Raw genomic sequence first — 24,365 nt, 5'->3', positions numbered from 1 at the left:
TAATCTTCTCTCCTTCTCCCTCTTCTTCTCCAGGAGGCTCCTGGCCCTTGTCTTGCCCTGCTTCCTGGCCACCATGAACCAAGCAGCTTTGCTCCCCACATCCTTCAGCCATGATGCTCTTCCCTTGGAGCAGTCGACCATGGACTGAGTCCCCTGAAACTGTGAGTCAAATTAAACTTCATTTCAAATTATCCCAGTGACAGGAAAGCTAACTAATACACAGTGTGCTGATTTTTGAATGCAAGCTTCAAATAATTTTTCCTAGCACAGAAACTGTTCTAAATTGCCATTCCACAGTAACGAGCATAACCTACTCTTGTAAATTATTTCTCTGTCACAGAAAGGATCAAAGTGGGCAATAATCAAATCTGCCCCAGAGACCCTCAACATCTCATAGAAATGATGCTTGGATGTACTTTGACATCTACATTAGCTGTAATTTTGAAATATTTGTGAACCCATGAGAGTCAGATGATTCTTTAAAAAATCAATTTTATAAGATCACAATTTGTTTTTCTCACACATAAAAGGGCCATGCGAGTCAATATAGTTGAGAGGGAGTTTTTTTGTTTTTCTTTTTTTCTTTTTTGGCTACTTCAGGCTGCCTTAAGGGCAGGTCTGTACAGCATCTGGAGCTGGGAATTGAACTGTGGTCCTTTGCTCCTGCCTGCTTTTACCCAAGCAGTGCTTTAAACAACTGAGCTGTCGGGCAGAGCCCCAAGAGTCAATATAGTAAGAATAAAGTAGATAAAGGTGTGCTGCAGCAATCATGGATGCTTCTGGCCTCCTGGGTCTAAGTAATGTCTTTGAAGTACTTCTGCCCCTCGCCTTTCCATCTGACCCTATCATCACCTCTGCTCAGCCCCCTTGCTCTTCTGACGAGCTCTTCACCTGCTTCTTACTGCAAGGCCTCCAGTCCATTCTCCACAACGTAGCTTGAGTAGCCAGGTGTGGTGGTGCACATCTCTAATCCCAGCACTCGGAAGGCTGAGGCAGGAGGATCTCAGAATTCGAACCTATCCTGGACTACTGAGCTCAAGGCCAGCCAGGACTACCTGTTGAGACCCTGTACCAAAAACACCATTTAAGCTAAGCTACCTGCTGTGCAAAACCTTCATAGCTTCACAGATCTAGCATTGAACACATATTGCTCCTCTGTCACAGGCCTTGCCCTCGTCCCCCTGGTCTACCAAACCCTAAGAGGCGTCATTCATTTCTAAGGAGCATTACACAATGCAGGGGTGGGACAGCCTTTCTGTAGGAGAGAGAGCTCTGTGGGCCTTGGAGGAGGTCAAGTGTGAGCTGGGAAAAGACTTCCCAGAGACAAACTTTAGAGCCAGGCTGAGCCTCATCAGGTTCACTTTTTTTTTTCCTTTGTGCAGGTCAGAAGCCCAAATCCAATTGTAGAGGATGTATGATATGTTGGGGGTGCCCAACCTCCCAAGTCCCTTCCAATGTTGGAGGAACTCCCACTTCTTGGGGCTCAGTGAGAGACAGAGCCCACCTTACTCTTTGGAAGGTGCATATATCAGAGCCTCCCTCCTGGCTTTCCTCAGGTGTGGGAAGGACCAGTGACTCAGGTGTGGTCACACTTCACCCCAGTCTCAAATCTGGAATGAGTGACCTAATGGGCAGGGATGTGCCGAAATCTTTTCTGGGAGCAGTAGCCAGGCTAGTGCCACACTTTCCAAGTCAACTGTGGAGGCAAGGACCAGGATTCTGCACCTGGTATCCTGGGAGGCAGGGAAGCATGGTCTATGACAGCTGCCCAGTGGCAAAAGCAGCAGGGATCTTTCTGGGCAAGGTCTGCAGGGTGATTGGGGCCCTACGTCTAGCTGAGCATCATCCCAAGCCCTGCTCACTCTATAGCCCTTCTGCACAATCACTAAAAAGAAGGAGTCTGGTATTTTAGTCAAGTTGAATAGGTTTCTGTTACTCAAGATACATTTCATCTGTGCTGAGAATCAAACCCAGGGGCTGACACAAGCTAGGCAAGTGCCCTACGTCTGGGCTATATCCCCAGCCCCCAAGATTCTGATAAAGCAATTAATTGTGGACCTAGCAGAGTCCCAGGCCTCCAGGAAGGGAAAGGGAGCTGTGCATTTTTCTGAGCACTTGCTAGGTATGAGTAGAGTTCTAAAGATTTTAGCCAGTGTACTTAAATGTGCTTTTATCATAGAGGTCCTGAGGCCCCTGGAGTAATGACCTCTGCAAGCAAAGAGGTCGACAAATGCCTGCCTTCTCATCTTACTCCCAGTATTGGCTTCTGATCCCCAGCCCTCAAAGGGGCTGCCTGTGTGGAAGCGACAATTCCTGTTTCTAGAAAACTGACAGCTTGCCTTGGTGTGAGTTAAATTCTCGTTTCTCTCCTTTTCTTTTTCTCTCTTTCTTTCTTTCTTTCTTTCTTTCTTTCTTTCTTTCTCCCCTTATCTCTCTCATTTCGTCTTTATGTGCTAAGTCTGTTGGTTCAAGAAGGGATTGGTTGCTAATTTTTCTTCTTTATTTGGGGCAGTTTGTGCCCCAAAGCTGCCCCAGAAGCTCTCCTGGATTCTGCTTCACAGCCAACCGCTGCTTTAAGATCCCTCGAGGGGAGGAGTCACATCTGAGGTTCAAAACCAGGCGGAATACTTTGCTCATTAGCATTGATTAGAGCAGCTCCTGGCATATTAAGAGCTGGGCAGTGTGGGGACATCTCCTTTCTCCCTGGGGCAGCCTTTGATGGCACAGGCTGTCATGTGTTTTGTTTCCATGCATGAAGCTCCCAACGTCCTCTTTGCCCTGGTTTAAGGAAACGGGAAGAGAAACTGTCCTAATCCATTGGGTGGGGGTTCTCTGAGATCCAGAGTGTTTTTCCTCTGCATTTTGCTGGTGCCAGATCTTCAGGGCAGTGGGGGCGTTGTTTGTTGAGCTGGCCGTGAAGGAGGGGAAAGGGAGGCCAAGGCTGCCCTGATCTTCAGCCTCTCCCAGCCCAACCCAAGTCACGGGTGTGCCCAGCTGCGGGCTGGACCCTGGCCAGGCCTTCCTGAGCAGCAGCTCTGCTCGCCCTGCCCTCCCCTCCCAGTCTTTGTTAATTCATCCGTCCACTCACCCCCTCCAGGCAGGCTGCTGGGCGCTGGGACTGCGCCTGGGAGGCCCCGCATCTGGAACCCTGACTTCTTGTACCTGTAGAGCAGAAGTAGCACCAGGTTGCCACCTGCTCAGGGAGCTCAGGGAGGGAGCCCATGTCACCAGGAGGTACTCGGAGTCCAAGGACACCTGGAGGGAAAATGTCATTTCTCTCAGAGACTTGAGAGATGCAAGGGGGGAGGGAGCAACCATGACACAAGATCACAAGAAGCAAAGCCCAGGCAGAGGTAAAAGTGTTATGCATCAAATAAATAATTTTTAAAAAAACTTTTTAAAAATGCATTTGGTACAGGCTCTCACTAATCAGCTTGGACTCATAGTAATCCTTCTATTTTCAGCCTCCCCAGTGCTGGGATCACAGGTGTGTGCCGCCACACCCAGACCTGGAGGCCAGGCTTTGAGGCCAGTCTCAGTGCATGTTTGCTGCAGCATGTGGTGCCAGGGATTGAACCCCGGTCCCTGTGCTTGCCTAAGCAAGTGCTTAATCCACTCAGCTATCTGACCAATCCAACATTTTTTTTTTTTTTTTTTTTTTTTTTTTCTTTTTTTTTTTTTTTTTTAAGGAAGCAATGGAGCCACACTCCAGGCCACTTGGTTCTTGAGTCTGCCCAGCATGGGAGCCGCAGTGAATGTGCAGGGCTTGCATGTTTAACAGGGAGGTCCCTGCAGAAGGAATGGCTCTGGTATGCAGCCAGCCTTCTTGAGGAGCCCCACAGTTGTCCAAGGGCACAGGTGCTTGGAGGCTATGTGGCTGCAGCAGAAGGAGGTACAGAGGCTCAAGAAATTCCTGGTCTCCTGAGAGCCTGAACTCCAGCATATCTTCTTGGAGTTTGGTCCTGCCTAAACCTAGCTCCAGCCCAAGGAGAAGCAGCCAAAGCTCTTCCTGCCCCTCTTCACCAGGGCAGTGGGGTGGCAGAGCAAACCCTGCCATCTGGGCGGCCACCCCATCTCCTGTGGGGTCCCTTCCACTCTGAAGCCTTCTGATGCCTGAAGTCTCTGCCTCTGTTCCAGCCCACACTCCTGCCTCCCTTCTCCCAAGGCCTGTGTTTTGCATTGTGAGGAGTACACAATCAACTCTTGTGTGCATTGTTCTCTCACTCTTTTGTGTTCATTCATCCATTCAATTCTCCAGAATTGTCTGGAGATGACTCATAATTTGAGAGATAGTTGAAGGTTTATTGCTTTATGTACCAAAACTTATAAAGAAAAAGCCCAACATGTTGGACATTAAAAAAATAAATCTCTCTTGACCTTTCCTATCCTTGTCTGGGCCCTCTCCCTGAGAATCCCTTTGTTATGCCTTGAAAGACTGAAGAAATTGCTAAAAGCAACCCACCAAGGCAGTTGCCATGGTGGCGCAATGCTTGTCCTCCCAACAAGAGGGAGGCTGAGGCAGGAGGATTGCCATGAGTTTGAGGCCAGCCTGGACAACATGGTGAGTTCGAGGCCTGCCTGAGCCACACAGTGAGACGCTGTCTGAACAAAACAAAATCAAAAAGTAAAGAAAAATAAAGATAAGCCAGGCATGTAGGTACATGCCTGAGATCCCAGCCTTCTGTGAGGCTGAGGCACAAGGATCTCAAATTAGAGTCTAGCCTGGGGCACTTAGTGACTTAGTGAGATTCGGTCTCAAAAAAAAAAAAAGGACAATATGAAGTTTCAAGTTCTGAACAGCAGACGCCCTCACTTCTTGGTCATCACAGACCAGGAGAGGGCAGAGACTGACACAGTAGGGAGCCAGAACGAGCTGAAACACTGAAGTAAAATCAAAACTGTAGTGAAATGTTAGCAATTTTATATTTATATTTATGCATTCTTTAATAAAAACATAGTGAGGATTCTTTGTGTGTGATATTGAGGCCCGCTGATATGTACCTAGGTTCTGCCTAAGACATGGGCCATGTGCCCCTACTCTAATGGGCCTGGATCTCTTAGTTGTTGGTACTAGTTCTTCTTTCTAGCTTGCTTGCATTTATTTATTTATTTATTTATTTATTTATTTATTTATTGAGACCGGGTCCCCATATATAGCCCAGATGGCTTTGAACTCACTGTGTAGCCCAGGCTGGCCTCAAGCTTGCAGCAATCTTCCTGCCTTGGTCTCCTGAGTGCTGGGAAGACAGGTTTCTGCTACCATGTCTGGCTCCATTTGCTCTTTGTAGGTTCAGCATCTCTATCCTGTCAACAGCTTGCCTTGTGCAGACCACAGAAGCATCTGGATCCAGTCACCTGTGGAGCAGGGGTCTTTTGCTCACCCCTTGTGAGGAGGTCCATCTAAGCACTGTGTCTGGAAGTCAGATGGCTGAGCCTCACTGGGCTGCAGTGATGGTCCAGGGCGCTCCTGATGTCTACCACATGTGAGTATTACTGCATGGTGTGTGTGACCATCTTAGACACCGTCAGGACCTTCTGTGCTAGCTTCCAGGTCAGTCACACCCTGTGTCCATGGAGTGTCTGCTGCACATACTGTGACTGCGTCCTGGTGGCTCTGTCTGTGTCTGTCACTCAGCAAGTACACAATGCCACCTTTGCCATGACTACACATATCCCCTCCCTAGGCCACCTCAAAGCAGCCCTTTGCTGGACACCTTCTGGGAGCCAGTGAAGTGGCCAGTGACCAGAAGATTGTAGGTCAAGTTCATGGAGGAGGAAGGGAAGGAGGGAACAGAAACATGCAAGGGCTAAAAGGCACCTCTCATGCTACAGATATGTCAAATGGGAAAACAAGACCTTCCACATGCAAATAAAATCTGCCACTGGCTCACTAGCCGATATATATCACATAAAAGACATTGTTCCCAGGCCAGTGAACACTGGAGCTCCTGGCCCCTGGCACAGGCACACAGGAAGCCCTGCTTTCAGGAATAGGAGACTGAGATCACACCAAGCTGTTTCTGAATGTTAGCCTCAAAGCTTAGCAACTGGGGTAGGAAACTGAATTTCCTCCAACTTTGGCCAAAGCACCTGTGCCATGAGGTTAAACTACCTTAATTCACTGAGCTGTTCAGGAGGTACCAGGAGACAAAATCAAGAAAGAAAACCCTTGCACCCTCAACATGTCCCAAATGTTGAACGCACATTTAAAGAAAAGATATCCAGGGCTGGCGAGATAGCTCACTGAACCAAAGCGCCTGCTTAGGCAAACTTAGGCAAGCACAGAGACGACAGTTTGATCCCCACCACCACATGCTGCACAAGCCTTGCCCCCAGGGTGGACTGAGCCAGCTAGAGTGTGGGCATAGAGGTGCATGCCTGTAATTCCTGTGTTGGGAAGGCTGAAAACAGGAGGATCACTATGAGTCTGAGCTGCATAATGAGACCCTGCAACAACCAAATACATTTTTATTTTTATTTTTTGGCAGAACGAGGGATTGAACTCAGGCCCTTACGCTTGCCAGGGAAGCACTTATTCCACTGAGCCATCTCCCTGGCCCCCAAATACATACATACATAAATATATATACAATTGAGTGAAAAAGAAGTTATTGAATGTATTAGGGTATTCAGAAAAATACAATATATATGTCTCACAAAATAAATATGTACAAGGGGAGAATTTATCATCAGGAATTGGATCATACACGGTTATGGGGCTGGAAAGTCCAAGTTTAAAATCTGCAGGGTGGGAGCCAGGCACGGCCTCAAACTCAAGTGGTGATCCTCCTGCTGAAGGAGGCTCAAGCCTGTGCTCCTGGCAGTGGCTGCTCCCAGTGGAAAGGAGAGAGGGGTGTTCTAATTGCCTGCTTCGCAGAAGAATAGACAGTATGGGACATCTGGGTAAAAAGTTCCACTGAGATGGTTGTGTGACAATCAATAGCTGCCATGTGGCAGAAGAGGAAAAAGTGTCTCTGATGAGCCAGTGCTCTGGGAAAACACACCACTGAACAATGGAAACAGCATACTGTAGTGTGTGTTCATGGAGCCATTCTACACATTAGCAGCACTAGATACAATAAGGATTTAAGCTCCGAGTGTTTGCTAGCATTTTTAAAAAAAATTTATTTATTTATTTAACATTTAGAGTGTGTGTGTGTGTGTGTGTGTGTGTGTGTGTGTGTGGCCAGCTCAGCCCACCAGGGGGCGGGACTGGCTGGTATGTGGTGCTGGGGGATTGAACCGTGGTCCCTGTCCTGTGCTTTGCCAAGCTTGTTCCAAGTAGGTGCTTTAGACCACTGAGCCATCTCACCAGCCCCCTTGCTAGCATTTTTTAAGATGCCAAGTCTCCCTGAAGCAGGACACGAATCTCCCCAGTTCCAAATAGAAAAGGGAAAAGCCCTACTATTCCTGGGGCACTGCAATCCCCCGGCATTCCCTGTGATAACACTCCTCCTCCACAACAGCCCTTTGAGTTAGGGATTATTTTTTCCTTTCAGTTAGGGAAGATCAAGTTTAAACTACAAATAGCAGGAATTTAGGGTCTTCTAGTTCCAGGTTTTGTGTGTTCCCTCTTTTTGAGACAGGGTTTTGCTATGCAGTTCAGGCTGGCTTTGAGCTTACTTTGTAGCCTAGGCTAGTCTCAAACTCACAATGATCCTCCTGTTTCAGCCTCCTAAATGCTGAGATTACAGGCATATGCCACCATGCCTGGCTCCAGCTAGCTCCTTCTTACTAGGCAATTTAGAAAAAATAACAAGAACTTTGATAAATAAGGCAATATCTTCCCAGTACTTTCTTTGTGAGCTGTGTGTTTCCTAGAGTTCCTCCCAGTATGTTGGGTGAGATGCTTAACATGTTTCAGATTTACCAGGATAAGATGCAACTCCCAGAGGGAGGCCACAGAGTAGTTAGATCCTCCCTAGAATCCCTGTGGAACTCAGTGGAGATCTGGGGAGACAGATCCAAGACCAGACACTGAGGGCTGGGGAGATAGTTTAGTGGTGTAAGTGCCTGCCTGGTAAGCACAAGGTCATGAGTTCAATCCCCCATGCTAAAAAAAAAAAAAAAAAAAAAAAAGAAGAGAACGTTGAGTGGTGATACACTCCTATAATCCTAGCACTCTGGAGGCTAAAGCAGGATAATAGTCACAAGTTGGAGGCCAGCCTGAGCTAAGGTGTGAGTTCAAGGCCAGGGTGAATGAACTGCCTAGTGAGACCCTGTCTCGTACGTACAAATAAAAGAAGACGTTGACACCAACACCAGCATCAGTAGCCAGGCTATGATGCTCTTTAGCTGTGTGACTTTGCATGTGACCTTTGCCCATTCTGTGTGCTACTTTCCTCACCTGTGAAATGAGATGGTGACCATAACAGTACTTACTTTGTGGTTGGATTAGGCAAACTGGATGCTAATCCTTGCAAAAAGACTTAAAATAGTGGTTGGCACATGTAATTACCCAACGAATGTTAGCTTTTTCGTGTAATGGTGCTTGAAGTGCCCACGGCCTTCTTTCTGTCTAGCTTGAGTTTTTCTTTCACACAGAGACTTGCAGAAGGCCCCTCTGAACCCTCAAAAACGCAGTTTCACAGTACGTCATTGTCTTAAAGCAGCTTTCAACCCTGACTCCAGATGATCGTAACGTCTCTGAGTTTTCTTTGATCAATATTTCATTGAGTGGAAGACATTTTAGGGACTGGGGGATAGAAAGCCCATGTTCCATGGCTACCTGGCCAGATGCCAGCAGAACCCTGACTTCATGACACAGAATTTAGTATGTGTGCTCCTTCTGTGAAGCCCTTCTTTCCCCACCGGCTCCCCCTATAAGGTCTCCCTCTTCACCATCACCCTCTTGTGTCTCTAAGTGCCTGGAATTACCTCTGATTCTCGGAAGCTTGAGATTCACTGATCATACAAAAAGTATTTTATCTGACCTCGTACCTGCAAATTCTTTCCATTGGGATTTCTCTGTGTCCGGCTCCACCCTGGCCCACAGGGACCTAAATGATCCTGTGTGGGACCACCAGGCCTCAGGGATTCCAGATATAATAGCAGGTTCTCCTAATGGAGGCTGAAACATCATTAGGCATTTCTGCACTGAGACACAAGGGTCCCTCCAGCCAGGCCTCTGGTGCCTGTCACAGCACAAAGCAATCTTTACTAGCGTGTGGGAGTGGCAGGCTGGAGGGGTTCCGCGTTTCTGGAAGGTCTTCCTCTTCCCTTTCCAACTGTCTGCCCCCCAGATCTCCAGTATGGACATTCTCTACATTGGCTGTCTCCACTTAGAATTCAGATTTATTTATTGCCTTTGATATCCCTTGTCTATGATCCAGGCTTCCTAGAATAAGGTGGAGCTGGCAATCAGAGCAGCCAGAGTCCAGATGGCAATTTTCATCCTAAGAACAGCAGACAGCCATCTTTCTTAAGAGTTAAGAGTTGGGGATCTGGGAATGCGCAGGAGCGAAGGGAGTGGCTCAATGGGAAAGAAAAAACATGAAGATGTCCCTGAATGGGTGATATCTGGGGGCGAAGGACCTGGAAGTCAACGTTTTAGCTTCCCAAGTATCTTCTCAAAAACATACGGGAAATTTTTAAATTTTATTTTTAAATTTTATTTAAATGTACACATGTAGGGGCTGGGGATATACCTCAGCAGCACAATTGTCTGCCTGGCAAGTGCAAGGTCCTGAGTTCGATTCCTATTCAAAAAAAAAAAATGGTACATGTTTTACAGATGACAATGTGAAATTATATCTATATTTAGATGTATAACCTGGAAAAGGTAGAAAATATATTTAAAAATTGCCTTGGGGTGGATGTGTAGTCGTGGCTCTTTTTCTCCAAATCGTGCTTAAATGTCATTCCTTATTTTTTAAAAAAATAACAATACTGGAGATCCGCCCAGGTCTCCTGGGATCAATCTCTCTCCAAGGCAATGTGGTTTTGGGCGCCAGTCTGCAAACTTGAATGTATCGTGTCAAAGTCACACTTAAGCCATTTTCTCCGGGAACTAATTCCTCCTTAATGGGGATGGGATTATTTCTAATTTGCAGCCCTAATAGCAACGTCACGCACGAAAGGCTGGGGTTAGCGTCTTGAGCTTCAAACCTTTGTCGCAAATATAAAAGGTGGAGGAGAGGACGAAGAAGAAAAAAAAAAAGGAGCTTGTGTAATACGGCAGCCCATCGTAACCGCCTCCGCGGCCCAGCCCTGGCTGGGCCATCAACAGGAGGCAGGGCCGCTACGCACCTCTTCCGCAGGAGCCAAGGGCTGGAGGTCGTCGCGCCTCGCTGTCCCCGGCCGCGCCCAGAAGCGTCGGAGCCGCGGGGAGGTTGAGGGGAGTAGGTAACAGCATCGCCATGGCAACAGTGACGTCCTTTTACCCTGGATCTAATTGGAGGAAACCCCGTGGCTGAAGCAGCAGCCTGCCGACCAACCAAACTTGGGTTGACCCACCCTCCTAGCCTCCTCTTCCCTTCGCGTCCCACCCCTCGCGCCCCCTTCCGCGCGCTTGATTCTCATTGGTTAGCGGCAGGGCGGAAGGCGGGACTCCATGGGGAAATGCGACTCTGTACTGGGTGTCTTCCCACACCTCGGCTCTTGTTAGGTTGAGACGGGAGGGTCCTCGGCTAAAGCCAAAAGCTGATCAAAGTGGTGGGACTCTCGACGCTGTCGCGGAGAAGAGAAGGTGAGGCCCTGGGCGGCGTCTTCAGGCCGTAGTGGAGTGAGGTGGGGGGGGTCTGAGGGCCGGCGGGGGAAGAGAGGGAGAAGCTCTCTGGAGCGACCAGCCATCGACGCCTCTCGCCTCAGGGAACGACTCACGGCGGGAAGGTGCGGAGCCAACGGCCGCTTCCATCTTGGGCTGGCCGGGCGGGGGTGGAGGGCTCGACTGGCCCCGGGCTTGCGCGCCGGTCTTCCCCTCCTTCCGCGTGGGCCTCGTTCATTCCGGCGCCCGGAACTAGCGGCGGGCGGGGGAGGGAAATTGAAGCGGAACGCTTGTACGCGGAGACAAAGCGGGCGGCGGGCCGCATTGTCTGAAGCGCTCCCCTCCCTGCTTTTTGTCCTCGCCGGCGCCGCCCCGCCCCTTCAGCTCTCGAGGCGGACTCCTCCCGATCCGGGTCGGCGCGCGCCCTTGCTCTCCTTCGCTCGCCTAGCGCTTGGCTCCCAGGTCCCGACAGATATCAGCGCCATGGAGAAGACCGAGCTGATCCAGAAGGCCAAGCTGGCCGAGCAGGCCGAGCGCTACGACGACATGGCCACCTGCATGAAGGCAGTGACTGAGCAGGGCGCCGAGCTGTCCAACGAGGAGCGCAACCTGCTCTCGGTGGCCTACAAGAACGTGGTCGGGGGCCGCCGGTCTGCCTGGAGAGTCATCTCGAGCATCGAGCAGAAAACCGACACCTCCGACAAGAAGTTGCAGCTGATTAAGGACTACCGGGAGAAAGTAGAGTCGGAGCTGCGGTCCATCTGCACTACTGTCCTGGTGAGTCCGAGTGGGGTAGCGAGGGGCGGCGGGGCGCACAATCCTTTTTGTGCGATTTGGTCCTTCCGTGGGAGTTTGGTGGGCACGGGCTTGTCTGGAGTCTCCAGGGTAGAGGGATTGCAAGGGTGAGCAAACCCAGGCAGCCTTACTGGGTTGTTTAGTGCTGGAGACTCCCAAGAAGTTGCTTTGCCAAGGTGAGTAAACCTACCTGATGCTCGGTTGCTAAAACTTTGAAGCATCCAAGAAAATTTGCCCAAGACTGAAAATGGTCGCTAATCTTGCACGGGGAAATTGTACTTGAGTATCCTTTAGTCCTCTGAAAGTCTACTCAGTTCACAGGCTTCCAGCAGCTGAAAGAAGGCATACAGACGTTTTCCACAGAGGCTCAGCAGTAGGTTTTCCACCCATACCTAATAATGGAAAATCGAAACAGATACTTCATTTTCAAGGAGTTCTCTGTTGAGCTTTTCCTTGGTAAGAAGGGGGAGGCCAGGCAGTAGAAGTGCAAAGGACTGAGCCAAATATAAAGAACAAAATGTTCTGGTCAATTTAGGTGCAGTATTTAGTAACATTCCCTTGTTACTGAATAGCTACACTTGAGCCCTGATGTATTGGAATGAATTCATTTATGAAATGGTAGGGAGAGTGAGAGAACAAGAAAGCTTTCCAGGTTTGAACTGTCCAGTCTTACTTAAAATGGGTGACTCTTGGGTGGAGTAGGTAGCAGCTTTTGTTCACCCTGATTAGTTTTAACTTTGACTTGGTACAGATTGTCTGATCAGTGAGTTTTTAGAATTTAAATACCAGCACTGTTCTTGAGTGTTATTAGATGCCTTCGTGCTACAAAAAGTTGTTTCTACAAATGAAGTAGAAAAAATTGAGTGTGGCTTGTGTGGGGAAGAAGAGGAGTAGTGATTTTTGATATATTCTTTCCACAGTTTGCTTAGGTGGGTTTTGAAAGACAAGCATGCTAGATTGACTTCTCCAAAGGGAATATAGCTAGCAGGGAAGTTCATTTTGACCTCAGGGCTTTTCTTTATCATATCAGACTGGTGGAGCAGGGAATTTTTCTCCCTTGTAAAAACCTCTTAATTTTGTTCTGATAAAAATACAATTAATTTGAATAAGATTATGGCCAGTGGAAATAGCTTGGTAAAGAGGCAAAAAAGCAATGTAGAGAATGTGTACTGAAGTGAAGGCAACTTCATTGAGATTATTTGTGTTGTGAAGGCAAGACTCCATTATATTCATCTATATACACTTAGCTTCCAGTCCCCGATCTGAATTGCTTATCTGTGAGCAATTTGTGAACTTAAAATGATGATATACTTAAGGTGTTTGTGTGTGTTCTTGTTCTGGAGATCAAACTCAGGCCCTCTTCAATAGTGTAATAGTTACTACGCAATTCATAGTGTATTGTAATGACTGCTGACAGCATTGCCTAAGTGTAAGAATTCCTAATGCTGAGAAAGCGTTCCATGTATGTATTGATTTTGGACATTCTAATGGTATGTTTCACTTGCTTTTCCCTTGTTATTTGTAGTTCATTGGTTACCTTGTCAAATTCAAAATTGCCATAGTTTTCCTGTTAGCTAGTTAACTCAGGGCAAAAGAATCTTTATTTTATTTTGTAGAACCATGACAAGAAAAACCTAGAGAGGAAGGTAGGCAACATAATTTATTAGAGAAAGTCACGGGGAGGTTTTCATTAATTTGATTAGCAGTGAGGAGACATTAAAGATTCTTCCAATATTGTAGGTGTAGCAGCATCTAGACCTCAGGCTTGAGTGCCAACTAACCAGCCAGTCATCTGAATTCACTGGCAAGGAAGTAGTAGACTCCAAACAGGAATGATTGAGATTACTTATTTAATTAGTGGTGTTTGGAGAGGGGTTTGTATGTTCTTGTTCTGGGGATCAAACTTAGGCCCTCTTCAATAGTGTAAAAGTTACTAGGCATTCTGCCTCTGCTCTGACTTCTTTCCACCTCTAAAGTGAATAGTTTTACAGTCCAAGTTCAAGGAAATGATGTACAAGATACATGAAGTGTTTAAAAACCAGTGACCAGTGAAATGGCTTCAGTACAAGGCAATGCCAGAGTCATTGGTGATTTTACTAATATTGGAAAGAGCTAAGTTTAACCAAAAACTGGGAAGTTGCTAAACACCATGAGTAAAATATTTGGGAGTCATTAAGAATATGGATGCAAAAGAGGAAGAATCTAGAGGGATCCATAAAGCCTTTGAACAAGATCTCTCATTTAGTTTGTGACCTTGGATTGGGAGCCAGACAATTAAGATAATGTGTAAGATGACCCCTTACACATTGTCTCAGCACCATTGTCCCTTCCTATAAGACTAATACTGGCCTTTATTTAGTAGTCTGCTTTAGTATAGTGTACAATTTACAAATCTTTTGCGTTTTTTTTTCTAATAAGAATCGTTAAATAGTATGTAGAGTCTAAAAGATGTGTCTGTGATTGTGTAAGAGCTTTGTAACTGTATGTCGGTAGTACTTCAATTTAATTTTGTTTTAACTTGTTATTAGAAATGTGTCTTTTATACTGGTTATTATTTTGGAATAAGACTGTAGGGCAAATAGGTAAATGGATGCACCTTGAGACTATACTCTTACATGAAATAAATCTGGTAAACATAAATACATCGTTTCTCTTGTGTGAGATAAATAAAAGAAGTTGAAAGTAAGACTATAGCATCCCATTACCTTGTAGTTCAATGAGCATGGAAAATTTTTTTTCTTCCTTTCCCTCCTTTTTTGCAGTATTAGAGATGGAACCCAGGTCTCTGGCCCCTTACCTTACTAGGCAGACACTGAGCTACATGCCCTGCCCATTTAAAAGTTTGCTTTGAGACAGTCTCTGGAAGTTGTTCACTGTGGCTTCAAATTTGAATCTTGCTGCCTCCCAAGTAGCTGAAATTACAAGCATGCACCCCCATGCCTGGCTAAATATTTTCATATTTCAACCTGTTTCTTTATCTGTAGATTGGTGATCATGGTGTCCTTATAATAACTTACATTCATAGGCATTTACTGAACACTAATTTTGTTCCCATAGTTAGGTTGATAGAAAGGAGATGCTGGGACAGAAGGATCATAAGCTCAGGGCCAGTCTAGACAATTTAGCAAGATCCTGTCTCAAAGTTAAAAGAAAAGTGGGCTAGGTTGGGACTTCCTGGGGATGAACATTAGTAGTAATAGCATCCGTGAGGCCCTGGTTTCAATACCCTGTAGTGCACACATTAAAGTGGGGGCAGCTGAGGCATAAGATGCTACTAATGTGGTCAGGATTGCAACACTAGTTAAATGATAGAAAAGATTTTGCCCAAATTGTGTGATTCCATGTGAAAAGAAGTGAATTGGGTGTGGTGGCACATGTGTGTGGTCCTAGCAGTGGGGAGGCTGAGGCAGGAGGATGGCTGTGAGTTTGAGGCCAGCCTGGGCTCTCCATAGTGAGTCAAGGCCAGCCTGAATTAATATAGCATATAGCATGAGCCTGACTCCAAAGAAAAGTGTGACACAGTAGTCCTCAAATGCATAACAGCTGATTTAAGATCCAAGACCAGTGCTCTGAGGGAATTTGTATTTCAATAAATAGGAGACATTAACAATAACAATTTAGGAGGGAGAGAACATAGATCTTGGGTGCACAAAACTCTTGAGTCTGTAATACTTCTTTATATATATAAGATATTTTAGCAAAAATTTAAAACTCAGCATTTGGGTGTTTTACCTCTAGATTAAAAGCTTTTTGAAGTTGAAAGTTTTTTTGTATTTTGTTGTTGTTTGTTTTTCTTCAAAATCTGATATAGGGAGGATGCAATGGCTCCCTTCCCCAGTCTTGACAGGGTGTGTGGCTGCAGCAGCCCACCAGAATCTAGCACGAATCCTTTGGTGTCAGTAATGGGGAGGCCTAGATTCCATCCCAGATGCCTCCCCTACAGGGCCCAGGCTGTGGGGCCAGGACTGCGGATGGCCTGGACGGATGCCTCCTGTTGGCAGTGAGTGTCCTTGTAGCCAGGGTGGGTCCAGGCAGCTCACTGAATTCTTCCTATACATGCAAGTGTCTCCATTAAAGATGGGGTTGGGGAGCAGGACCCTCCCTCCCACCTAGAACTGGGGGCTTCCTGAACTCTGATCCTTAACCTCTCACGTGAGGCTGTGGCTCAGGAAGATGTCCCACCCCATACTTGAAGTAAAAACTTTAAAGGTGAAGTGGAATGGAATGGAAACAAGGTTAGATCAGTGTTTCTCAACCAGGATGTGTTTGCCTGCGCTATACCCCCTGGGAGCCCCTGTGGCAGCATCTGGACAGATTTTTTCACTCCCATTTGAGATTGGAGGGGTTGGGGTGGGGAGGGATGTTCTTTTGCTGATACTCGAGGCACAGACGGAATACTCAGGTATCATGCAGCACAGCTCTGCTGGTCCCCCCAGAATTACTCCACAGTCCACAGTGCCAGTACGGTGTCAGCAGAGCTCAGCAGCCCCATAACGCATGCAGCACTATGATGGGTTTTATCTTACCTGGGGTTTAGGTTTAGGCGTCTTGATTGAACCTTTTGTTTAGACTTGTCACTTTGCATTCACTGCTGTGTGTGCCATTTAGCTGTCCAGTTCACTTTATTGGAATTTGTTTACAGACTCCTATATTTTCAGTATCTTTTGATTGCCTCCAAAGCCTGGGATTTGCTGTCTGTAATTTGTTTATTTTAGGTTTTTGTTGTTGATATATGTATATTTTTAGGGAAAGGTCTACAGGGTGTTTAGGGTCTCACCACTAGATCGGACTCGTAGTGATCCACCTTTTTTACAGCCTCCCAAGAGCTGGGATTACAGGTACATGCCACCATGCCCAGTCTCAGTTGCCGTCTGAGTGTGCCCCGGGCATGGCAGGCCTGGGCATGCCCTGGGATCGAACCCCCGACCTTTAATCCACTGAACTATTTGACTGGCTTTATTGTTCTTTTTGAGACAGGGTCTTGCTGTGCAGTTCAGGCTGGCCTTGAACTCACTTTGCAGTCTAGGCTGGTTTCGAACTTGCATGGATCCTCCTTTCTCAGCTTCCTGAGTGCTGGGAGGTATGCTACACCATACCTGGCCTATTTTAGATTTTTGAGACAAGGTCTCATTATAAGGTTCAGGCTGGCCTTGAACTCACAGCAGTCCTCCTGCCTTAGCCTCCCAAGTGCTGGCATCACAGGAGTGTGTACCTGACCTGGCTTTAGAACTAATTTTTTTTTTTTTTTTTCCCAGTCCTGGGGCTTGAACTCAGGACTTGGGACCTTATGCTTGCCAGGCAGGCACTTATACTGGTGAGCTATATCTAGCCTTCTAGAACTAATTTTAAGTCTCATACTGTTCAACTTTTTTTTGAGACAAGCTCTTGCTATGTAGTGCAGGCTGGTCTTGAACTCGCTATGTAGTCCAGGCTGGCTTTGCTCTCATCATGATTCTCCAGCCTCAGCTTTTAGAGTGCTGAGATTGTAGGATGTGCTACCATGTCCGGCTACACTTCCACTTATAAAATGATACTGTTGTACGGGCCTAGTTTATTCTCAGTGCTTGGCATTAGGAAAAAAAAAATTTTTTTTCTGTATTTAGGGCTCAGTCTACAGGGTGTTCAGAGTCTCAGTACGTAGATCAGACTCACAGTGATTCTATTTACAGCCTCCCAAGTGCTGGGATTACACGTGCATGGCACCACGCCCAGTCTCAATAGTGCTCCGGGGGCAGGCCTCCCCCCCCCCCCCCCAGTCAGGCTGTGAATCAAACCAGGCCACTGCACTCTGCCTAAGCAGACACTTTATAGTTCACTGAGCTATCAGGCCGGCCCCGGGAAATCTTGATTACATTGATATTCCTTTATGATATTTATCATTAAGTCCGATATTTGTGCTCAGTAGAGTGACAAGAAAGTATCTTTCCTTTCTTGATTTTTTGAATAGTAAGAGCCATTATTTACAAGACATGAAAAAAACTAACAGTTTATCTATTGGTTCATTGTTACCCCATAAATGATAAATACTTCTTGAAAGCACTGTTTGAATTAAATATGCTTTAAAAGTAAAATGGTAATATTTAGCACTTCAAAATACTGGGAGCTATATAAGATGAAACAGTAGTGTTATGAGTTAATATAGTTGGCTGCTTTAAGTGGGAGTTCATACTATTTTTTTTCTCCTGTGAATGTTTATTTTTTCCATCAAAGATGCCCCCCAATTATATTTCTGCTATTAACATAAGAGACAGATAAGTACAGAAAAAATGCCTGTATGAGGATGTTCATACTATATTCTAATATCAGAAAACCAGAATTAGTACATTAATTAGAAAATGGACAAATGGTGGCTTATTAATAATTGGAGTACAACTCAGCAATGGAAAGGAATACACTACTGAAACACAGCAGTTGGCAACCGAGGCAATTTTTCCACTGATCTGGAGGGGGTGATTCAAAGGAGTGACAACCTAGATCCCTCACGTAGAGCACACAGCAGGGGTCAGAGCCTCTTGAGACTGTCAGGTGGTGATGGAGGCAGGGGCGGCTAGAAGCACTGGCCATGTGTTCACTCGCCCACCTTCACATCCTGTATGGCCCAGTTCTTTTTTTTTTTTTAAAGACTTCTGTTTTATTTTTATTTTATTTTATTTATTTATTTATTTATTTTTGTGTGTGTGTGTGTGTGTGTGGAACAGCTCAGCCCACCAGGGGGCCGGACTGGCTGGCATGTGGTGCTGGGGGATTGAACCGCGGTCCCTGTGCTTTGCTAAGCTTGTTCCAAGTAGGTGCTCTAGACCACTGAGCCATCTCACCAGCCCCCCAGTTCTTAACAGAGTGTTTATACCCCTGCATTATAGTACTGAATTTCAAAATCGTGCTAAGTGAAAGAAACTTCACATGAAGTACTTATAGTGTGTGACTTTGTTTTTAAAGTCTAGAATAAGCAGAGCTGTTGTAGGGAAAAAATCAGAAGAGTAGTGGCCACTGTGGAAATAGAGGCAAAGACTGACCAGGAAGGGGCAAGGGAATCTTCCTGGAGTTGTTACTTGTGTGGTCATGCTGGTACAGCATATACCTTTCACACTACATGTGAGAGTGATATGCATGTGAGAACCCAGTTGTGTATACGGATGATGGGCTTTCCACTATGTAAATTTTGCATTAGAGGAAAACTAGTGATGTGCCTATATGGAGGCCTTAAATTTACATGAAGACTCATAGAAGGCAAGCACAGTGGAAGGTTGTCAGAAGGACTGGGTAATGAACGAGTGGGTCTGCTGACCTCCCTGTATGGAGGTGTGATGCACCTTTCACTGACTGAATGGCTGAGACACCTAAGCAGGGGAGCTCACATAGCTTGCGTCTCCGGTCCTCAGGTTGGCAGTGTGTGCAGAGGTGTTGTGCCTGTGGGAGGCATGGTGGACAAATGTAGACAGAGGCTTATGTGCCTGGGATGACTGACGGGATTGTGCACACTATGGCACTGCCACACAGGCCTCCTAGCCTTGGCCCCCTTTGCATATGTGAAAGTTGTGTGGCACACGAAAGCTTCTGTGTAATTATAAATACTTGTTATTAGACATTAAACTAGCTTTTCTTTTTAATTCACATAGAGTGCTTACTAGTTCATCCAAAAAAATCCGTTAGAAATTAATTTTTTAAATAGTGGTAAAATATGTGTGACATACAATTTACCATTTTTAAAGCCACAAATCTGTGCCATTAAGTATAGTAGCCCATGCATCTTCAAACGTCTTCTACAACTGAAACTTTAGGCCCCTTATTTCTAACTATACTCCCCTAGCCCCAGCATCCACTCTCCTGCTTCATGCTTTATGAATTTGACCACTTTAAGTAGTTTGTGTAGGTGGAATAATGACTTGAAGGAAACAGTTTGAGAGTGGTGGGATAGTTTTCCTGAGGAGTCTGAGCTCTCAGTGGTGTGTTTCTTGAGGCTGCGAGGAAGTGCCTGACAAGGACAGCGGGGGATAAGCAGATAGCATCTCAGCATAGGGGCTCCTGTCCATCCCTCACAGAAGACCCGCTGGGGAGGCCTCACAGCCATGTGGGCCACTTGAGCAGTCTTCTTTTCCAAGGAGTAAAGAGTCCTCAATGTATGGTGGTAGCAATATTTGTAACGCATGCCCTTCCCATCTCATTTTCCTATCTCTTTCCTGCCACATAATCCTAAAAATACAGAAAAACCACACATGTACTAACGTAAAGAAGAACTAAAGTTGATTGTAGAGATTGGATAATATGGATCCTTGATAATTCCTTAAAAACGAAATCAGTGGGAGACTTGATACATTGAGTAGCTTCTCCTTCCTCATATGAAGAATGGTGACATGTGGTGTATTTCCTGCATTCCTCCCAAGTGCACACCCACAAAGCTGAATTGGCTTGCATGAAGTAATTGGAACTATCCTTCAAAACTTGAAGATTTGAAGGATACACAAACTTTGGTCAAAGCATTTATCCATGAAGTGTGTCTTTCATACTGGTCTTGATGCTCCATTTATAGGTTGTCTATCCCAGATGCAAAATATTCACATCTCTTTCTCCAGGTGTGGCATAGTGTAGTGCTAAGTGTGCATTTCATAAGGCAGTCTCCATTGTTTCACTAACTTTGGTTTGTGAACTTTTCCCTTCCCTCTCTTCCTTCCCTTCTTTCTCCCTCCTACCCACTCCCCTTTCTCTTTTAATTCTCCAGACAGGGTCTCAATCTATGGTTCAGGCAGGCCTTAAACTCAATATGTAGCCCAGGCTAGCTCACGCTGACAATTCCAGCACTCAAGGCTAAGGCAAGGAGGACTGCCACAAGTTTAAGGCTATCCTGGGCCGTAGTGAGTTCAAGGCCTGTTACAGCTTGTATCTAGATGTCCCCCTCAAAGTGTTACATGTTCATGTGTGGGGCTTTTAGAGGGGTGCGCGTCGTGGGTGTGTGAATGTAGGTAGATTAAAGGTATGATAACTAGGTTAATTGAATTAGTACACAGTTCTGGCTTTGGCTGAATGGATTTACCAAGGACAGAACTCCTTCCCTGAGTGTGGGTGGCACCAACCAGTAGGTTTGTAGCCTGGACTGGATGTAAAGAGGGATTGGACAGAGGGAAAGGAAAGCTGCTGCTTCTTCTGTGCCATGCCACCCTCCCTGCCTTTGAGCCAGCCAGCTATGGAGTGAAACCTTTGCACACTGTGATCTAAAATCAATCTCTCTTCTAATTTGTGGATATCAGGCATTGTGTTCCAGTAATGAGAAAGTAAGACAAGTCCTGCCTGAACTACATAGCAAGACCCTGTCTTAAAGACCAAAACAAAATGATAGTATTAATAAGATACCTGTGGCTATTTCACTGAGTGTTCTGATCTTCCAACTTGAGACTATTTCTAGTTTGTTGGGAAGATGCTTTATCTTTAATGCTCATGTTGCCCTTGGGATTCTGATGGGCCAGTGGAAGTTTTAGATTACTTAAGGAATTAATGCTTGTGTATGATCTTCCTCTAAAGTTTCAAAGGAGGTTTATAAAAAACAAATGGTACAGTTGCATACACTGTTCCTATTAAAGTTACATCTGGTTTTTCATTGTTTTTGTATAATGACTTACAAGTATCAGTTCATTTTGTTTTTGTTTTGGGATGGGGGTCTCAATGTAGTTCAGACCTTGAACTCACTGTGTAGCCCAGGCTAGCCTTCACTTGGCAGTTGTCCTCCTGGCTCAGCCACCCACGTGTTGGCATCCTCTGCTTGTATTTTTTAGATTATAATTCAAATAGCGTAAAAATCACTTGAATACTGTGATTCAGTGGGTTTTAGTTGAGTCATGGTTTCACATCTATCATTACTAATTCCAACACATTTTTATTACCGCAGAAAGACCCTGTGATTCCTTATCTTCCTTTGCTTTAGTGCAGTCTACTTTGTTTCAGTAGATTTGCCTCTTCTGCACATCTGATCTAAAGAAACCATAGTGTCTGCCTCTTGGAACTTAGCATAGTGTTCTCAGCCATCATTTATGTTGTGGCATGCATTAGTCTTTTTTTTTCTCCTCTTCTTTTGAAATGTAAAATGTACACTAAAATTTTATCATCTGGAGCATTTTTAAGTGTATGTGTGTTCATCACCACAGTTCATCTCCAGAACTGTCTCCCTCTTGCATACTGGAACTGCTCCATTAAACAGCAACTCTTCACCCCCCTGGACAACTGCTATGCTTCCTTTTTGTAGCCAACCTTTATTCTACTAGTCTTTGTATCTCTGCATTTGATGACTACTTTGTGTAAGTGAAATCATCTTCATTGTTTGTACCTGTCAGTTTAACTTAGCATAATGTTAAACTATGTAATGTGTCAGAATTTTGTGCAGCTTTGTGACAGATAATGCTCTTACAGGTAGCCCACATTTAACTTGACTGTTCATTCATTGATGAGCTGTCATCATTTCCACCTTTTGGCTATTAATAATGCTGTGTTGGGCATCAATGGACATGTTTTTGTCTGATGTCTTAATTTCTTTTGGGCATGTAGCAGGGTCCTGTGGCACTTGTTTAGGCATTTGAGAAATGGCCAGACTGTTTTCCTTTGTGTTTGTGCCAATTTACAGCTGTACTCGAGAGTCCTGGTTTTCCTCATACTCATGAACTACCCTTGTGTGAAATGTTACCTCATTCCAGTTTTGATTTGTGTTTCCCAGATGATTAATAGATGTTGAATATATTCTTGTGTGTTTATTAACTATTTGTGTGTCATCTTTGGAGACTCTATTTGCATCCTTACTTATTTTTTCTTTTTAAGTCATTTTGAGACAGGGTCTTGCTATAAAGTTCAGACTGGCCTTGGGCTCACATTGTAGTCCAGGTTGGCCTCAAATTCAGCAGTGATTGTCCTGCCTCAGCCTCTCAAGTACAGGGATTACAGGGGTGTGCCTTCATGTCTGATCTCCTTTGCTCATTTTTAAGTAGGTTATTTGCCTTTTTGTTTTAAGATGTAATAACTGTTTATGCATTTGAGATAATGCACTTTTATCAGATACATGGTTTGCAAATTTTTTTCCCCAAAGCTACCCTGCCTGTCATTCTAGCACTTGGGAAACAGAATAAGGAGGATTGTTGAGTTTTAAGGCCAGTCTGGTCTGCATAGTGAGACCCTGTTTCAAAACTCCAAGAAAAAAATTTTTTTGCCTCATTCTATCGATTATTTTTCTTTCTTGATAGTGACCTTTTAAGCAGAAAAGTTTTTTTTTTTTTTTTTTTTTTTTTTTTTAATGGAACTGAGGATTGAACTCAGGCTCCTGCACTTGCCAGGCAAGCGCTTATATTCCACCGAGCCATCTCCCTGGCCCCAAAAGTTGTTATTTTTGATGAAGTCATTTTTCCTCTTTGGTTGCTTGTGCTTTTGGTGTAATATCTAGGAAACCATTGCCTAACTGTAGGCATGAAGATTTGTACTTAGGCTTCTTCTAAACTGACCATTTTAGCTCTTAGACTCAGCTTCTAGGTCCATTTTGAGCTAATTTTTATGTATTGTGTGAATTCTTTCACACATATATATCCAGTTGTCCCAGCAATATTTGTTGAAATATGAGTTTGTATACCTTTGAACTGAAATTATCACAGAGAAAAATAATCAGGTAATTAGGCATTAATATTTACCTGAGAAACTTGTGGGTTTTTTTGTGTGGAACCGGGGATTGAATTCAGGCCCTTGTGCTTTACCTGAGAAACTTGTGATTTCACCTTTTATTTGTGCTCGAGCCAAATTCTTTATCCAGAACTCTTTGTAACATACTGTTTTCATTTGTAAACATCTCTCCCATCTCTAAATGTTGAAATCATAGCCACCCAGTGAACTATTTTAGTAGCTGCCAGGTGGCATAGTCAGTTACACATTATAGCTTCTTCATACTTTGAGTTGCTACCTTACACTTTGAGGTTTACCTGCATGGAAAAATACTGCAATTCCTTTTTTTTTTTTTTCTTTCTTTCTTTTTTTTCTTTTTTTTTGCACTACCAGGTATCAAACTCAGGACCTTGAGCTTGCCAGGGAGGCGCTTATAGTGCTGAGCTGTATCCCTGGCCCTGCAAGGAAAAATACTAATCTGTTGAATTTCACTGTTTTAAAAAAGTGCTCTTTTAGTCCCTGCTGACTTTCACTATAGAGCTTTCCACCTGACCTTAGGCACACATGTTCAGCGACTTGTTACTGCTTTAGTATTCGCTGTTGCTTATGCACACTTGGGGGACAGAACACCATCACTGCATAGGAGATGAAGTCCAGGTTCATTAATGTGACCTGACACCTGACAACCTTTCTCTTCAGCCTCCTTTGTTTGTTCTGTCAGTTGCAGCCGCATGAAGCCATCTGTGGTTTTTTTTTTTTTCCCTGTAAGCCTTACTTTCTTATAACTGTTCTAATTCTCTCCCTGGTGTGAGAATATATGAATATATTTATGTAGTCTTACCTTTTCACCAAGTCTGATAATGAAACCTGGTCCTCTATTGCCCAGAGTTTACTAGTGTTCTAAATTATTTTTATCACTGTCCCCAAAGTCAGTTCTACTCAGTTTGGATCAGTAGTGTTGAGCTAATAAGATATATACAAATAAGGACTTTTTGTTTTCTTTCTTGGTAAACACTACTTTTTTTTTTTTGGTGGAACCAGGGATTGAACTCAGGCCCTTGCACTTGCCAGGGAAGCGCTTATTCCACTGAGCCATCTCCCTGGCCCCAATGGAATAATGTTTTTTTTTTTTTTTGGTTCCTCGAATGCCTTCAGGGCACTTTTGGCCAGTGGGAGAGTTGTGAGGTTCGAACTCCAGCATCCTGAGGCTGACAGCTTTGTGGAAGCAGCCACTTAAAGGACT

General features: G+C 45.0%; 1 protein-coding gene across 2 annotated transcripts in view; it reads left to right on the top strand.

Moving 5' to 3' along the window:
- The first annotated feature begins 10,550 nt into the window (after positions 1-10,550).
- The window catches only part of Ywhaq (tyrosine 3-monooxygenase/tryptophan 5-monooxygenase activation protein theta), a 43,046-nt gene continuing 29,231 nt past the window's right edge, over positions 10,551-24,365 (top strand). The window contains exons 1-2 of one of the 2 annotated variants that reach the window (XM_004642319.3): positions 10,551-10,687; positions 11,090-11,482. In XM_004642319.3, the coding sequence (XP_004642376.1) occupies positions 11,189-11,482 (294 nt within the window). In that variant the 5' untranslated portion in view covers positions 10,551-10,687; positions 11,090-11,188. The remainder of the gene's footprint in view (positions 10,688-11,089; positions 11,483-24,365) is intronic. The other variant, XM_023702406.1, reaches the window with a different exon arrangement.

The sequence above is a fragment of the Octodon degus genome, unplaced genomic scaffold (genome assembly GCF_000260255.1).
Source record: "Octodon degus isolate 3935 unplaced genomic scaffold, OctDeg1.0 scaffold00151, whole genome shotgun sequence".
NCBI lineage: Eukaryota > Metazoa > Chordata > Mammalia > Rodentia > Octodontidae > Octodon > Octodon degus.
This window is presented reverse-complemented; position numbering and strand designations above follow the sequence as displayed.